This window comes from Sinocyclocheilus rhinocerous, unplaced genomic scaffold (genome assembly GCF_001515625.1).
Source record: "Sinocyclocheilus rhinocerous isolate Xijiao unplaced genomic scaffold, SAMN03320098_v1.1 scaffold470, whole genome shotgun sequence".
Taxonomy (NCBI): domain Eukaryota; kingdom Metazoa; phylum Chordata; class Actinopteri; order Cypriniformes; family Cyprinidae; genus Sinocyclocheilus; species Sinocyclocheilus rhinocerous.
Window position 1 is genome coordinate 627133 of NW_015637537.1, and position 19412 is coordinate 646544.

The 19412-nt window shown below is 37.2% G+C and overlaps 1 protein-coding gene across 4 annotated transcripts in view; it reads right to left on the reverse strand.

The window, feature by feature from the left end:
• Positions 1–19412, reverse strand: part of prdm16 (PR domain containing 16) — a 224932-nt gene that overhangs the window by 98829 nt on the left and 106691 nt on the right. For all 4 annotated transcript variants that reach the window (XM_016563994.1, XM_016563993.1, XM_016563992.1 and 1 more), the window contains exon 3: positions 12051–12101. In XM_016563994.1, coding sequence (XP_016419480.1) covers positions 12051–12101 — 51 coding nt within the window. The remainder of the gene's footprint in view (positions 1–12050; positions 12102–19412) is intronic.

Consider the following 19412-nt stretch of genomic DNA (forward strand, 5'->3'; position numbering starts at 1 on the left):
TTTTTTTTTTTGTTGGCCTAATCCCTACTTCCCCCTTCTTTATTAGCAAATATACATATTTTTATTGTGCAAAAACTGCTAAAATAGATTGACAATTTATCTCTCTATTCACTCTATTTACACTCTTAAAATAAAGGTTCCCAGTTTTTTATTTTTTTTACTTATTTATTTGTTTGTTTGTTTGTTTGCTGCAATGCCATAACACAGCTTTGCGTTCTCCAAATCACCTTTTAGTGAACATTTCCTAAAAGAAAGTTTTTTTTTCTTATTGACTGGAACTGGAAAAGGCTCCCTTTCCATCAAACTGGAAAAGGCTCCCTTTTTAAACAATGACCCAGCCAAAGACACAATGGCTGATGTCTTTCTTATGGAAACAAACTGCTAGCATCAGCTGATCTGAGGGTGAAGCAGACTCTTTCCCTCTCGCTTCCCTCACGCTCAGGCCTTCTCTGCGGGATTCTAGCGAGGTTGTCCCGAGACGCCGCCACTTTCTACATGTATAATTAATGCTAAATCTCCAAAGCCTAAGCGCTTGATTGATGGATGGAAAATGGATGTTCCAAGCACCTATTGTTTCAGGGCTCAGGATTAGGTGGAGTTATTTAACAGTTCATTTGAGCGGCTCTGGTCTGTGGAGCGGCTCTGCGGTGCCAGGCGCGGCTGCAAGTGACCCTGAATTGTTCCCACTACTACACAACCTCTCCCATGTGTGCCACAGATGGAGTCACGTTAGCTTCCACACACACATCTGGATTCCTCTAGAACAACACTCAGCTTCAAGAGGGATTTATCTGCTCATGTGTGCGGTCCAGCAAAACAGACACATCGCACCGCTCGCCACACTAATGGAAAACAGTGCAAATACATACAGCGCCTCCTGACAACAATTACACATTTCTGTCAACAACTTCCCTGTCAACAACAATCTGAAGCTGCAAAATCAGATATATTATAAGTAAAATGCAATTAATGGTTGATACAACTGTTTAATTCTAGTTATGGATGCTAAGTATTAATACAGAGTTCCAGTTGTGCTAAAATGTATGATGTATTAAAGGGGTCATGTGATGCGATTTAATTTTTTCCTTTCTCTTTGGAGTGTTACAAGCTCTTGGTGCATAAAATGTGCAACACCTGTTCAACAACAGCTGTGCATTAAGCCTACTGCATCATATTTGATATGCAACATTTTAAGGCATCTAAATGATCAACATGGTCAAAACTTTGCTAAAAAAAAAACTAAAGTAAACAATCTACTACATGCCTTCTGCCATCTGATTGATTAGCAAGTAAAAGGTATTTTAGTATAATTGTAAAAACATCCCCCTTCATCTCATGGTTCACATGTCCTTGAAATCTTGGCTGTGAAATCTTAACACATTTTTTATTTTTATTTTTTTATTTTTTATTTTTTCCAATATTGAATGAAATACAAGTTTGGGTTTTTATGGAGGTCATTATGCATTCTATGATTGCCATTTCTGCAATTTATTTTATTTTATTTTAATATAGTTTTAGTTTTCTATAAAAAAATGGAGCCATGCAGCTAATGTATTTGTTTAATAAAACAATGTTTTAATGCAAAATTGTGTCCTTAATGTTCTTATTATGTGATAAATGTTGTAAGGCACTCAAGACAGTGTTGTCGGTTTTCCAGCACCTTTCATATGACTTTATTGCCTAATCAAACGGTACTGTAGCTCTAAATAGCTCAGCGCTACAAAAATTCCAATCCAAATGACATTGCATTATTTTCCTTGAGGATTCATCGGGTGCGTAATCATTCTTCAGTTCTGTTTGCCATCATTTCGGAGTAAAGAGAAGATCAATAGCATCATAACCCTCATTTCCAAATAATCAGTGCTCTGTTACGTCCTCATAACGATGATCATTTCTTTGCAAATATAGCTAGGAAGCTTTCGCAGATTCTTCGGCAAACAAAAGGTTTGTGAAAGCGCATGATCAGCGCTGCACTCTCGGGTCAGCCGTCCTGAACGCCAGCGCCGTAGCATTTATCACATGATCTCCTAAACAAACCAGGGATTTGGGCTCTTTTCTGAGGTGACAGGCACCACAATAGGATGAGAAACGAGCTGTTTGTGAACTTCAGCAGGATCTGCTTTTGAAAGGGATTTTGCAAGACGGTGGAGTGGTGAGCATGCTAGCGACAACACAATTCACAGAGATAAGAGTGATTCAAAAACACCATATCATCAAGGAATACTGACACGGCTAAGAAATGAGGTCAGTTAAGCAGAATGACATCTGAAACCAGCTAAAGTCGGTCACTGGGATTGTAGGTCTGAAACGTTTTCAGCATGCCAAAATTAGATTCAGACAATGCGCAAACTTGTGTAGCAGCTTTTCCTTATGCTATCAATACATTACATACTCACACAGAAATGCACTGGAATTCAAAAACAATGAGCCAAATCACATCGAAACTGCTCATGAATAAAACCTGAGGATTCAATCAATAAAGTGACATTTTTAGGGAGGAAATATTTGCGTCAGACAGAAATGGGGCCCTAAACTAGGGAACAGTTGGGAACACTTTATTTCGCTAGTCCACTTTAGAGATATGCAACACATATAACAGCATAGGGACCCATTCTCACTATTAACTATAGTAGTTGCTTATTAGCATGCATATTACTAACATACTGGCTGTTTATTAATACTTATAAACGTCTCTAATCCTACCCAATACCTAAACTTAACAACTACCTTACTAACTATTAATAAGCAGCAAATTAGGAGTTTATTGAGGCACAAGTCGTAGTTCATGGTTTCTTAATAGCGAGAATTGGACCTTAAAATAAAGTGTGACCACTGTGGGTAACTAATGCAAGTATGTCAACTTATTACTCATTCTTTCTCATTCTCTTTCTTACTCAGCTCAAGTAGCAGCATTACATTACGAGAGTTAAATGTGTTGCAAAAGCCATTTTATGTAATGAAAATAACAATGTGTGTTATGAGCCACATGAGTTATGCATATATGTATGAAAGTGACGTGACATTTGTCCAAGTATGGTGACGTGACCCATACTCGGAATTAGTGCTCTGCATTTAACCCATCCAAAGTGCACACACACAGCAGTGAACACACACACCCCCGGAGCAGTGGGCAGCCATTTTTTTGCTGCGGCGCCCGGGGAGCAGTTGGGGGTTCGGTGCCTTGCTCAAGGGCACCTCAGTCGTGGTATTGAAGGTGGGAGAGAGCGCAGTACATTCACTCCTCCCACCTACAATCCCTGCCGGTACGAGACTCGAACCCGCAACCTTTGGGTTACGAGTCCGACTCTCTAACCATTAGGCCACGACTTCCCCCATATGTCCCTATATACTGTAATCTATCTATCTATCTATCTATCTATCTATCTATCTATCTATCTATCCAGCTATCTCTCTATCTATCTATCTATCTATCCAGCTATCTATCTATCTATCTATCATCTATCCATCCATCCATTCATCCATCCATCCATCCATCTATCTATTTTTTAATTTTTTTATTGTGTTTGTTTGTTTGATTGTTTAGTGATATTGTGTAATTTAGTTACAAATTAAAACAATTATTTTCTGTTTTAATATATTAAAAAAAAAATGCAATTTATTCCTGTGATTCAGTGATCCAGTCTTCAGTGTCACATGATCCTTTAGAAATCATTCTAATATGCTGATTTGCTGTTTGAGAAACATTCCTTATTATCAGTGTTGAAATCAGTTGTACTGCCTAATATTTTTGTGAAAAAAAAAAAAAAAAAAATTCTTTGATGAAGAGTAGTTATTTGAAAGAACAGTATTTATTTGAAAATTGGATTTTTGGTAACACTTTAAGATTAGGAAACACATATTCACAATTAATTAAGAGTTTTCTCTCAATAAACTCCTAATTTGCAGTTTATTGATAGTAAGTAATGTAGTTGTTGTAGCAATTATATTAAGGTATTAGGGTTAAGGGATCTGGAATATTGTCATGCATTAATATGTGCTTTACAAACAGCCAATATGCTAGTAATATGTATGCTAATAAGCAACTAATTAAAAAGGTTACCAGATTTTTTTGTAGCATTATAAATGTATTTACTGTAACTTTTAATCAATATAAAGTGTCTTTATTCATAACATATTCATTTCTTAAAAAAAAAAAAAGTTTGACAACCACAAAAAGTCACAATGATTTTCTAAAACGTATCAATCATTTAAACCAAACAAAATACTTTTTACTTTGCTTGCAAACTGTGTATGTGCTATCTCTCTTTAAAATAAATGCCACTTGGTTTGATATTTTGTTACATAACGCGGTGACATTTTAGGAGTTTAGCGTTCAAATAGTTTTGGGGCCACTGCACACATAGTTGCAGTCCAGAAATGGGCCTGGGGACACGGCTGTCCCTGCTCTGAGACAGCAAAAACAAATGCGTCCCCCGTACGGAAAGAGCACCAAACCACCATTACAGCGAGGGCACCCCAACCGTCCCAAACCTATACCGTCTTTAGAAAGGGTTTCCATGTCAACAGCAGCCCGGTCACATGTTATTATATTCACTCAGACTTCATTCACACAACTGAATTAATGAACACCCACTCAGAGAAATAGAAGAGGACTTTGAGTAAAGACAAAGCGAGCCACTTTATCCTGTCTTTGTTCGCAGACAGTTGAGGAAAGTTCCCTTCAGACATCATAGAGAGAAAATAGAGTGATGGCGCTTTAAATAGTTAATATACTGCTCATTCAGCAGCCTTCTCTTTGCTCTGCATCCCTCTTCACTCGCTCCCACTTAAATTCCAGCAACAGCCGAGAGGAGCTGCGCCGTCACAGACCGGCTTCTGTCCACAATGGATCATTCCATCCTCAATCACCGATCTCGCTCTCACACACACACATTTTACTTTTCACACTGTATCCGAGGCTCTAGTCCTGCGAACGCTGGGAAGATCAGGGATAATGACAGCATTCTGCTCTGGAAAGGACAATTCCCACAGATGTGGCAGAAAGAGACATTTGTTTTCTGTTCTTGTCAAAGAGGAACGATAGTATGACAGGAGAGGCCTTTGGGAATAAGAGGCCAGATAAAAAATGTCTCGTATGCGCCCTCACAAACAACCTTCGCATATTTCAGGGGTTTTTATGTACGTGTATCTATGCGTGTGAGAAGACGAAGACCTGTAAACTGACAGTGAAAAGGCAATGTTTGTATCCTTCCATTCGTTTGACTCATGACGCAGGAATAGGCGTTTTGATACACTGTAAAAAATGACAGTGAATTTAACGGTAAAAGACTATAAAAATGCTACAGTAAAAACCTGTTAAATGGTTAACGGTAAATTCCTCTACTATATACGGTGAAACACTGTATTGGACATTACATGTAATTTTAAGGTAGTATACCGTTATTGGAAGTGAAAAAGACCGTATAATTTACAGTGAATAACCGTAAATTGACATTCCCAGAATTCCCTGCGTTACGTTTCAAATTTGATTTTTTTTTTTTGTTGTTGAAATAGCTATGTTTCTTCTTAGATTTTTTCTTATCAGTTTTGTACATTAGGGTTGTGTGTTACACCTAATGTTGTTAAATTAATGTTTATTGCATTACCATGATGGTGTTTAGTGTTTGTGTGAATGACACTGTGCACCTTCTATGTGTGTTATTATTTAAAAGCTGCTTGTGATGGGCTTTGGTTCATCATGTTACTTTCTCATCACCACCTGCTTTTGGTGGTCATCAGTGAATTACAAAGGTAGACAACAGATTTCAGTACTTCAATAGGTTGGTATATTAACATTAAATCAGTTAAAGAAATTACGGTATTTAACTATAAATTTAAGTTAAAACTGTAAAACCTAAAATGTTACTACCGTATTTTTTACAGTAAAATTCCGGCAACCACAGCTGCTGGTTTTTACCGTAAATTTTACGGAATTTGTTTTTACAAAAAGCATCCATGTGTAGCATCCATGTCATGCTGTCCATTAATTATTAATATGAAATAATTCCTACGATTAGAAAAATAAACAAAAAATTGAGTGTAATGTACAGTAATGCTCTATTATTGGACATCTGGAAGATTACACCTCAAAATGTAAAAGGTTCAAGCACTTTATTACATATTAAAGGCTTAGTTCAACCAAAAATCTACTCACCATTTTGTTCCAAAATCCATAAGACTTTCAGTTATCTTTGAGGGACAAATTAAAATATCCCCTAATTATATCGGAGAGATTTCTGAGCCTTCATTTTAAATCAAAGCTTGACACTTCAGATCGCCCATAAAGACATTGTAAAAGAAATCCAGATTAATTGGATAGTTTAATCCAAGTCTTCTAAAGAAACACAATCGCTTTTTAATGAGAAACAAATTTAATATAGGCTTTCATTCGCATATAAACACTGATTAACACACATACATACAGCACATCAAAAATGGGCAACAGTCAAGCGTACTTGACACACGTGAACAGTGTTGCCAAGTCTGTGGTTTTCCCGCAGAATTGGGCTACTTTAACATTGTTGCCGCGGGTTGTTTTTCATGTCCACGGGTTTAAGCGACCCCCATAACGTGATATTTAGCCAATAAAATGCTAATTTTACCAGGGGAACCCCACCAAAAACGTGTATTTTACCCCACCGGAATTCGATTTTTACCAGGGGACCCCCCTCGAAACGCAATTGGGCTAGTTTTGGGCTAGTTTTGAGTAGCAATTGGGCAGGTTTTGTTGTGAAAACCTGGCAACCCAGCACGTGAACCAATTCGGTTTGTTTGTATGCATCAAGCAAGAGTTGAATTAAACCACTCAATTACTATGGATTAGCTTCCTTTTACGATTTCTTTCTGAAGCATCAAAATTTTGGTGGATTGGACTTTCAACGAAAGGAAAGAAATCTCTCGGGTTTCATTAAAAACATCTTCATTATCTAAAGTCTAAAGCCCTACTTGAGTTTTTACGCGTATGCGAGGTTCGTGAACAGTGACGCAAATATCGCAAATTGCGTAGAACAGCTATTTAAGTTCTGTAATTATTTAGTGAAATGCTTATTCAGTTAGAAACACATTGACTTGAATAGCCTATATTCTTTGGTAATTGATTGGATTGGAATTAGCATTCTCTTTTGTACAGTTGACTGGAAAGGAGGGGTTGAAAAAAACGTTTCATAGTTATTGCATTGTGATGATACCTTACTGTAGGTCAATTCTGATTTAATTTTCATTACAGTATGAGCTGAGCAGCTATCACACCTGAAGAAGTATCTAAACAATCATACACGGCCTAATTGATCGTTCTCCTGAAATAAGAGAAAGTATCTTTCTAAATAACATGCCACTTCAACAAGCACCCACACAGAAAGAAAGATTGTCAGTCAGGGGCCATTAAAACGTAACCGAGCCAGGGGCCGAGAAGGGATATTATCATTAAGTCTTCTCATAGTCATGCTAAAAACCTCAAATATTATTTCTACACAATCCTCCTCCCCTCGTAGTGACAGAAAAGACTAAACGTCTTTAACTTCTCTGTGTTTTCAGACCGTCTAGCGCTGGAGTGCATGAGAAAGCTTTCTGTTTTAATTGAACAGGCATGTTTCAGCGTGGAATCGCTTTCCCTTAAAGGAGCTCCTGAAGTGACAGTTAGAAAGCGTCGTTAAAAGCGTTCAGACGCAAAACTAGTTAACTGCTCTGCGCTCGAATCGCTTAGATCTGTGTTTGCTAGCAGACGGAGAGACACTCGTAAAACATTTAATGTGCATTGAAATCTCGTTATGAAGGGTCATTTTGCGATTGTCGTTCAGATCAGGCTTGTAAAACGACGCATGATTAGCTTGTCAAATTCCCTTAATGCTTTTTCATGAAAAAGCAAAAACTCTCCGTTCCTTTCCCATCGGTCCCACCGTATGTGTTTGTGTGAGTGTATTGGGTGGTCAGGTCCCCTCTGCATGCTTCAGAGCGATCTGCTGCCCCTGGGGCTGCCTGGCCTGCCGTATAATTGCCCTCCGCTACAGATAGTTACCAGCCTTCCCTGTCCCTCTCCTCTTCTCTTCTTCCCCCTGTTTATTCTCTCTGATTTCAGGCTCGTTTGGGTCATCATTCATCAATGGGGCCCCCCAGCCCCTGAGGACCCAACCGGGAGGCCCCTGTTACTACGCCTCCATAACCAGAGGCCATTTCTGATGGAGGCGCATTATACGGGGGGACAAGAGAGCATGAAAATGCAGCACGAGGCAGGGGGTGAACGGCGGTGATTATTATATCCAGATAATCATTTCAAACAAATGAACATGATAATCAATCAATCGTCACATTTGAGGTGACTCGCCTCAGAGCTGCACGATGCCCCTCCTGACCTGTAATGTATTTGGGGGCATAATCAGATGCCCTAAATTCGCAGGGTTGCTTGAGGTGATATTTTTACAGGAGCAGATTTTCCTAGTTCAGTTAAGATAACATTAGAGATTCATTTCCACTGCGGACAGACCTCCTTTTACTGATGTTAACGGGTACAGCAACTCTCCTTTCACCTTTCCATGAAAAGAAGAAGACGACAAAAAAAGTGGTGGAATGTGCCACATGGCATGTGTGAGAGCTATAAATATTAAGGTACAATGCAAAAATTGCCATTTTTCTTTAATCTACCTTAAAAAAATAAATAAATAAATAAATAAATAATGAAAGACTTGAAAGATTATTAATATAATTTTTTTTCCCTTAAATGTTCTCCAACTATATATTAAATGAATAAAAATATGCGTCAAATTAAATTCACAATTATATAAAAAAGCACATTATATACAAATAAAGAGTAACATTTAATGTTTCATAGAACATTTTTAAAAACAAAATTTCAAAATATGGGTGAAATAATGTTTCATCATCACTCAGCATAACATATATTTATTTAAAAATGACACAACATACTTATTGAAATATATAAAATAAAGAGTGATCACATAAAATTTGATTATATTTTAAATTATTAAAAACTTGCTGACAAATAGCTAAAACCTAGTGGGTTGAAGGATAGTGGCAAAGATCAACATATATATCCACCATAATACAACACATATATCCACCAACAATTGTAGGTTGTTCACATAGTATAGTGTCGGGACTATTCATTGTAATTCCAGATTTATAAAATATATGATATTGCAATAACTGATATCATTTTTTTTTTTACAATTTATAAAAATTGTTGTTGGCTAACATTTCAATATTGGTGCTTTTACAGACACAAATTGTCATGATTGTACTATCAGACCTTTATCACTCCTAGATATAAACCGTGCAAGTTAAAATAACACTGGGCATTTTTAAAGTCTATGAAAGATGGGTCGCAGCAGGGGCCACAAAAGCACTGATACCGTCTCAGAGAGCCTGTCAGAAGAGCCATTAATCTCCTTCTCATTAAAATATCAGCCGCCTGTTTTAGCTACATTTACAAAGCGAAATGTTTTCATATCCAGCCAGACCACGCAGGCACAATGCCGGAGGTGATCTGTTTCAAATACAATTACAACACATTGATTTTCTATAATTAATCTATGTCTCTGTGTATTATCATTGTCAGTTCACTGTAAGCTTACGTGTCACACACACATCTACACAATCACACGTGCACACTTTTGGGACACAGTGTGGTGGATTACATCTAAAAGAGCTCAGATCAAGGCTTGTGTGTGTGTGTGTGTGTGTGTGTGTGTGTATGTGTGAGGGTCGGCGCTGGACAGATATGGACAGACTCAGATAGGCATCTCTAATTGTTTGTGTTGTGAAGGAGGGATAACGGGTTAAAAGCAAAGGATAAATAAATGGAAAAAGCTATTTTTCTTTATGTCTGTCTGTTGGGATTTGACTTAAGAAATCTTTCAGCTCTCCTAATAACAGCGGTTTTTCTGTCTGACACAGATGCTTCAGAGACACAGGGTGGGGTGTGAGAAAAATAAATGGATGATGTTATAGATTATCTGGCACAGATGTTTTCATTACATAACCTCAGGGCTGATTCTGCCCTCTCACACACACACACACACACACAGAGTTGGTGCATAAAACATTTTGACAAAATATCACATCCATACTTCTGAAAGACACTGATTTGCAACACAACACAATTTTGTTCAGAGGTCGGGTTATTATAGTGAATTAAGTGGGATTGCTTCCTAAAACCATCACTATATTGTTCTCAGATGTCGCTGTACAGTATGCAGTTTAAGTTACGTTGTGTCAATGTTGCATTGTTTCAAGCTAAATGGAATTAAACTGAGTGATTCACAAACTATTCACAAACTGGTTTGAGTGAAACATTAAAAAGAAACCATTCAAAACAAAAAAAAAATAAGTTCATTAAACATGAATCAAACGTACTGAAATAAAGATGAACTGTGAAGAATGTTTGCTTGAAAGAAAGAAAGAAAGAAAGAGAGAGAGAAAGACAGAAAGAAAGAAAGAAAGAAAGAAAAACCTCTTTTAGATACATTATAATTTGATTAACTTCATTGTTAAAATGTATTGACATGGGATAGATAGATAGATAGCTAGATAGATAGAAATGGTCAGACTAGATAGATAGATAGAAATGGTCAGACTAGATAGATAGATAGATATTGCGCTGCTAATGCAATGCTCTACTACTGAGCCACAGGAACACTTAATTAATTAATATTTGAACTGTAAAAGTGTCCATTTCATCCTGTTGATGTCAAACTACTTTGACACATTGAGGTAATCGACAGTATACTGTAAATGCTCTTCATGGACACTTAGTTCAGTATGAAGAGGAATATTCTAAAGACTGTGACTAGTGGAGATTGCATGCGAGCTTTGAGACGTGTGGAGAAGTGAGCATTAAATGGCTAGTGAGTGATGAGACTGTCGTCTGAATCTGCGCCCCCCGCCGGGCCGTCGCCACAGCAGCGCAGGTTAAACCATCTCCTGCGATCAAATGAATGCTAAAGTTTCATCACTGACTGATGGGAGCAGGACTTTATAAATATATTCATTTAAGCTAGACAGTTGGAGAAGATGTGGCATTGGAGGCCTTCAGGGATATTTATCTGAGAAAGCACCCAGTGTCGCTCGTATGAGAAGCCAGCTTGTTCCAGGTTTGGAGATAACGGGAGCTCGTATGAATCTCAGTGACTCATTCAGAGCAGAACAGGAAGAGGCTGTGCTCTGGGATTATTGGGCCATATGCAGGTTTGACACTGAACCCGTTTCCTGTCTCATCCTCTGAATGGAGGGTGTGTGAGCCTATGCAAAGGTTCTGCGGGACGCTGATGTTGTGTTGGATTGAACCTGATATTTGAAGATTTTAGATAAGCTTAATAACGCACACACACACACACACACACTGAATCAGAGTGCTGTGAGACTAATATTTTTAATAGGAGTAGACAGAAGGACTGTTGTGTAATTTACAGTAGTATCACCTTCTCGTGCTTTTTTCTGTAAAAAGTGTTTTTTTTTGTTTAATATCTGCATGTAATGGTTCAAAAAAAAAAAAAAAGCTACGCAAAAGCACAGTTATAAAAAAAAAAGAAAAAAGGGTTTTCCAAAAATAATGCTTGTTAGCCAAAATAAAGATTTTCTACAGTTTTTCTACAAATCAGCAGAAATTATACATACATGCATGCAAGCATACATACATACAAACACACATACATATATATATATATATATATATATATATAAATATAAAATAAGTTATTATGTATTTTACTGGTAACATTGTTTTATATAATTTTCACAACTGCTTATGGATCATTAAAATAATTTTTAAAAAAGGTTATTGATCATAAAAAGTGTTGGCAACAATTTACTGTAAGGTCTCTTTGGTTAACATTAATTCATGCATTAACTAACATGATCTGACAATGAACAATATATTTTTAGATTATAGATAGATAGATAGATAGATAGCAAATAAAACCCTATAGGAACAAATTATTGATTGTCGTTTTGCTTTTGTGTTATTAATATTTGTGTGTGGTGATATCAGCATACATAGACGTGTCGAGAGGGGAGGACTGACATGAAGTGAATCCTACCTTTTTAATACAGCTGTCTTGAGACGACGTTTCATGATCATTCAGCATTTGCTGTGAAGACAAAAAAAGATAAACAGTTAATGATTAGCTTCTAAACATTAGTTAATGATTACTAATGACTACTAACAAACACAACATCTTGTCATTTTTATGGCCTGAACTCAGCACTGAATTGAATATTTGAAAGACAGTCACAAGAAAAAAGTACAGTCTTGTACAATAATTGCATTTCATTATTAAAATTGAAGTAATATTTTAATTTAATTAATTTATGCAGACGCTTTTATCCAAAGCGACTTACAGTGCTATACATTTCTTACCAGTATGTGTGTTCCCTGGGAATCGAACCCATGACCTTTTGCGCTGCTAATGCAATGCTCTACTACTGAGCCACAGGAACACTTAATTAATTAATATTTGAACTGTAAAAGTGTCCATTTCATCCTGTTGATGTCAAACTACTTTGACACATTGAGGTAATCGACAGTATACTGTAAATGCTCTTCATGGACACTTAGTTCAGTATGAAGAGTTCCTGCCATTGAGATGAGTGGGGGGAAAATGTCCCAATTATCCTGAATTAACCCTAATTTGATAATAATAATAATAATAATGCTGTTTTCTTAATAAGGTTGACTCTTTTTTTTTGACAGTCCTGCACAGTTAAAATTTCTTCCTATATTAGCAAAAAATAAAAAATATTGTATATTCTCTCAATATTTTTAGATTTTAGATGACATAACACACATTTAAAAAAAATGTGTTGACCCTCTTACCATTAAAATAATGTGCATTTCATAAATAAACAAATAAATAAATACTTCACAGGAAGTAAACTCTGCAAGTAGATTTTTATAATGTTTCACGACTTATCATCATTCATTCATTCATTTGTTAGTTTGTTTATTCCCCCCTCCCCCCTTTATTTTTTATATATTTTGTTACAGGGTATAACTTACATTGTCAGCTCTGTTACCAAGATTATATATGTTAAATATTTGATTATTGGGAGAAAAAAAACTGCATCATAATCTCTTTCTAATGAACAGATTCAAGTGTGATGCCCTTGAACACAATGTTAGCAATGGCAAAATAAACTGTACGACTGTCAGCCCTGTTACTCTCAGATCTTACATCTTGATTTTGCACGTTCCATCTGTAAGTATCCACGTGAATGAGGTGGATGTGATTGCAAAGGTGAGAGAGTGAGTCACTGAGGGGGGAAAAGCAAACAGAATAAGTGACTTTTTTACAGAATCCCCTCTACAGTCTGCACCGCCTTTATCAGGGTTTGATTGACAGCTCTGCAGACTGCCCAAAAACTGTGGTTCTCTAAATTAGGCTGTCAATGTATCCAAGCCGCCCGAGTGGAAGCAATTACATCACAAATACTCAAACAAGTCTACTTAAACTACTTACATCCATAATTCAATCCTGCAGCTATGTCAGAGCAGCACGTATCCAAAACAACCTTACGTTTCTGCTGTGTTCACATGACACATTTTAAACAAGAACCCCAACCCAGTATCTACATATTCCTCATTTATTTATTTATTATGTTTTTTTTTTCATTCATGTCTTTCATTTTCTGCACCGCAGCATGTGAAAGCAATAAACTCACTCATATGCACGAGCACATACCAGTGTGTGCAATCACATGAATTCATCAGCCCACGCACACACACACACACACACACATGCAGACGCATAAGTGTGTGAAGTATAATTACTTGGCAGTTCGCTGTTAGACCAATGATGTACATTTGCTCTAAGGAAGCAGGTGAGAGAGTTTTTCCTTTTAAAGTCCTAAGGTTTTAAAAATGTAGAATTCTGAGGAAATTAATAATGTAACTAAAAAAAGAAAAAAAAAAAATAGATCCAAAAGTTGTGAATTTGCTGGTGGGTTGATGAGAATGTGTGAAATAGTGTGACATATTCAGCACAACAGCTCTGTTTAGATTGTAAAACTCTACCAGGTGCTCTCAGGTAGGTCATGGGTTTCATGCTAAACATAAATATATGTATCAAATTGTGCAAAACAAACTCAAAACTATGTCAAACACACACTGAATGCATTGCTTTCCCCCCTGTCTTGTGCTCTCCAGCATATTCGACTTTTATTGTCAGATGTTTGTGTATTGGAAATATATAAACACAGGTCAATGCAGTTTTCTGAATAGGACTGGCCAAATAGGACAATTTATATATATATATACACCAAAATAATAATAATAATAATAATAATAATAATAATTTAGTTTATTATTTTAGTCCTTTTTATTAGTTTTATAGTCTATCGTATGTCCTAAATGGAAGAAAAATAAATAAATACATCTTGATAAATGTGTGTGTGTGTGTGTGTGTGTGTGTGAGCATATTCGACTTTTATTGTCAGATGTTTGTGTATTGGAAATATATAAACACAGGTCAATGCAGTTTTCTGAATAGGACTGGCCAAATAGGACAATTTATATATATATATTTATGTTTAGCAGCCACCTGTGCGCTGATTCAACGCAAGCAAATTAGCACCAGGGAGTAAGTGTGTGCTGTTATTACTGTTATAAGCCCACCTTTGTTAGCAGGCACCATCAGGACTTCTTCTTCTCAACCTCAGCCCTACTTATATTGACACACAGACTGAACAAAAGAAAACAAGCTCGCTACACACATTCTAGCAACATTTTCCAGCACAGCTGCCCTAATAGACATACGACGGACAACGAAAACTCACAGACTGGATTTCCATGCGCTTTGCGCGACACCCAAAGCACCAGTTTGAAGACGGCCTGGATCATGCCTACAACAATGCGTCATTGTCGAAAGCTAATTGGACTTCGCTCTAATTGCAATTAGAGAAGCTCGGTAAACCTTGGCGAGCAATGAAGCAGTTTGTCTCCCAGCTTGACGTTGGGGGTATGGAGTGAAGCAAGCACATTTTAAGGGCTTTGCAGTGGGAAAATTTCAGAAAGCGTTGCCAAAAACAATTCCCCTCAAGTCTGGATAATGTGAGGCAATATAGCTGCGCGGCCAATAGATGGTTATGGATGTCAAAAGCCGCAAGTTTCCAAAAAGAACCAGCAGAGACCAACCTCAAGGCCTTTTGAACCGAGTGAGTGACATGCTGTTGGCTCAGTCGACCACACCGAGAAAGCCACAGAGTGAAAGTTTCGCCTCACAGTTTTCGAGAGAGTTCTCTCGTTTTGGTGAGCGTGAAGAGTTTAGAAATGTAAATGCATGATTGTTATTGGTCTTGTCAATTAATGCGGAAGCGGCCGTCGCTCAGTTTGCGGCGGATGAAAACCGGAATTCGAGAGTTGACTGCAGAGGTTGAAGAAACTGTATTTTTTTTGCATTCTGGACCTCATTGTTCCAGTCTGAAGCAGAACAAAACCATGATGTCAAACATAATAAAGCAGATTAATTGCTGCGATCGCACATGCATATCTAAACCACTCTGATAAAGGCTGTCTGATCTCCTAAATGCAACCCAGGCTCACTGGAGAAACTTGTTCTGCAAAATGATATTATGTTGCATCTTGCATGTTACTCGCTTTTTCAAATTGATTTGTCCAGTGAGTGGCTCTAAGAACATTTAATTTCTCCGAAACATGAATATAAATCTGGCAATGTTTTATTATGTTAGTTGTTGTACATATCATGACAGTTCGTAAATATATGTTCAGTGAGTGGCGCTGAAAGGTTAATGCTCTACCGAGTTTGAAAATAGCATAGCACCAACACTGAACCCTAGCCAACAGTGTTAGCAAAATAACATGTTAAATAAAATGCCTTTTCCATGCTGTTTTAGCTTGCTTTTACAAGTCTTTGCGCTCTTTTGACTCATACCAGAGCACTCTGCATTACAAATGCAATGCTGTACCAGGTGCGCTACCGAGCAAGTTTACTATGTTAGAAAAGTCACACATAGGGAGCTGGTTATGTGGCGCACACATAAAAATGTACGGTAAAATGTACTTACATTGAAATTAATCATTTGATACAATGCACTTATTGTGAACATACATGTTTTTACATTGTATTTATATTTTAAAAAATACCTGCAATTTATGTAATTACATTTATAATGACACTGTCCCTAATTTGACCCATATCCCACCTCAATAGCAGCAAAAGTGTTTTGCGATACAATATGAACACAATAAATACATTGCACTTAATTTTTGATGTAAGTACATAGTAGTTAAGGTCACTTAATATAAAGTGGGACCAAGTTGGCGTTTTACTGCCATTAGTGTTCATTTCAGCTGGAAACTGCAGTGAAACGTAGATATAGGTACATTTTTAGACCACAGCCCTACGTAGAACATGTAGTTTGGAGAATCTATGGATGGATTCATAATACGTTTTTGGAGTTTTGCAAAAATGTCCGTAAGAGGCATGTTTTTTTTTTCCAATGAGCCTATGTTTCCTAAATGTTTCCCAAAAACACAAAGCTCCAAGATTGGGAAGTGTTTGAAACGACTTGTGCTCCGTCCAGTTGCATGTGAATCAAAGCGTGCCACAAGATTGCATGTCAGTTAGCATTTAACTTTAACAAAACAGACTGGGCCAAACATTATTCTGGGCCTTAACCAAAAGATATCCACATGGGCCTATGCTTTCCCTGCACAAACCATTTTTCATCAAGGAGTTGTCATCGAAAAACTCCAAAGAAATAAAAACACTTGGGCTGTAAATACCAGGAAGCCAGCGACAATCTGATAAACCATATATCACGGGTTTAATAAGCTCATGGCTTGCAGCTTTTTTTTTGTTGGCCAAGGCAAACATTCAAAGCGCACTGATAGTGAACGCTCCACCGTGGGTAATTAAAAATAATCGCTCCCAGCTTAGCATTGTTTGATTCTCTATTATACTCTTATCAACATCTCCTGTCCTGTCAGTGCATGTGAGAAAGACACAGCGGGTGGTGAAACGGATGACTAAAGGAATGTCAAATTCCCATTGTGCGAGCACAAAGGTGAGAAGGGAGAGAGCCACAGAAAGTGAGTTTGTTTAACACTTATCACACGGCTAGAGCTAACAGAAGCGCTGGCGTTTGGGTCGGGATGCGGTGGGTGCGGAGGGAGATAGAGGGCGAAACACAATGACAGATTTAACGAACAAACACTCGAGACTTTTGTGCGGAAGGTCACGGTAACCTTTCATGAGCGATATGTATGTTTTTCGCACTCTGTGACTGCTGTTTGTCCAGCCTCATATCATGTGAGATGTGTGTTTCAGTTCACTTTGACGAAGCTGTACATTGTGTGATACGACAGAAATAACTGAAGAACAACGAACAACCAGTGAGATAAAAGCTTTTGAATCATGTAGCTGATGAAACAATGATCCCTATGGGCCCTTACTGCAAATATTAAATTGGTGATCTAGAAGTCATGTGTCACTCTTGATGTGGCTTTAATTTACTGTTGCATTTTTTTTTTTTTTTAATGAAAAGCTTTTATTCCAAGCACCGACTTTCAAAAACAACCTGTTTAACACAAAATATTTCTTCTCATTTTTTTCTCTATGTAATATATATATATATATATATATATATACACACACACACACACACACACACACACACACACACACACATCAAACCCTAATGTTTGTCTGAAATGTATTGAAAGGGCCATATTCATGATGACATTATTCATTTGCTCCTTCAGTGCAGCTCATATTGATAGAGCAATATAGATAAATTATGGTGTAGACAGCGTTTATTGACAAGTCATTTGGGAAGATAATAATCAAGGAGGTCAAACCCTAATGTTTGTCTGAAATGTATTGAAAGGGCCATATTCATGATGACATTATTCATTTGCTCCTTCAGTGCAGCTCATATTGATAGAGCAATATAGATAAATTATGGTGTAGACAGCGTTTATTGACAAGTCATTTGGGAAGATAATAATCAAGGAGGAGTAAAGGACACCTGAAATGTCCCACCACGGACTGCTGATTCCTTCACAGCCTTCCATTGTTTGATTCTCTATTCAAGAATAAAACTACACTATCACATAACAGCAATGACAGCAAGACACAGGGAGGAACATTACAAATATGTTCGAATAAAACCAATGATATGTCTGTTTGATTACTGCTGCTTCAAAAGTGATATATCACTATATCACAAACCATTTTTTTTTTCGATTCTCAAAAGCACTCGACATGCATGCGCAATTTTTTAGCATTGATATGCAGCTCGAAAATATCTAATTTTATAAATGCTTTTATTTATGTCGTTGCCAGCATTATGATTGACTGTCTGAGAAGCGATACTGCTTTGTCAATACGTGCAGAATGTAAAATATTGATGATCTATCAATATTGTGCCGAGTCAGACTGGGCAATGTGCTTTTGGATGAAAGTGCTTCTCTGGTGTCTGTGGAAGATCAATATGGGCTCTTAATTCAAAGCAGGAGTATAAAAATGCATATAGAAACATACTTGCATGATGAGACTATTCATCATGTGCAGTCTGAAGGCGAGCCCGAGGGAAATCGCCACATGATGACAGACACAATGAAGGAAAATACCATTCCGTTTACCCCTCTAAATTATTTGCCCTCTAAATATTTGCTGCATATTCATGTTGGAGCATCGAAGACGAAACAAATATGAAGGGTTCATCTGAGACGTCTGGAGAAGCACGGTGTGGTTGCATTAGCTCAGCGCTCAGGAGAACAAGTTTTCCAGTCTTCTATTTAAGTTTCACTCTTCCAGAGTTTGACATATGGAAGGAGAAAAAGGAGAGAGGTTAGGAGAAGTCACACTCTGACATCCGGACTGCAGCTCTCCAAATATGAATGCGGAGGGCAGACTGAGCCCTGCCAAACATGAAAGTCAAAAGTCTCTTGTGAGTTGCATAAGTGCATATATATGTGGGTCGAGGGGCACAAACGCCTGCTTTCTTCGCTTTGGGGTTGATGCTGGGGTCAGTCCCGTCTGACACCCTCCGGCCCAGAGAAATGCAAAATAAGTCACTGATGGGATTTCTTTCCTAAATAAATAAATGTCTGATGTGTGTTGGCTGGTCCTGCCTGCTCACGCAAGAGCTGAAGTCAGAATAAGAGCTGAGCTCACCTTTGAATAAGGCAAACACACATGCTTATAAGTCTATACTAAATATTTCCACAGAAAACATATTTTCACAGGAGTTTTACCCATATTTTGAATTGTACATTGCATTTGTGTTGTGCTTTAGGATTAAAATAAATGTTTGTAAATTTGCAGATAATGTCCTGGCAGAAAATGACTAGTATTTTTTTTTATTTAATAATTTAATTTAATTTAAATTATTTTTTTAATTTTTAATTTAAAAAAAATATTTAATTTTATTAGTTTGTT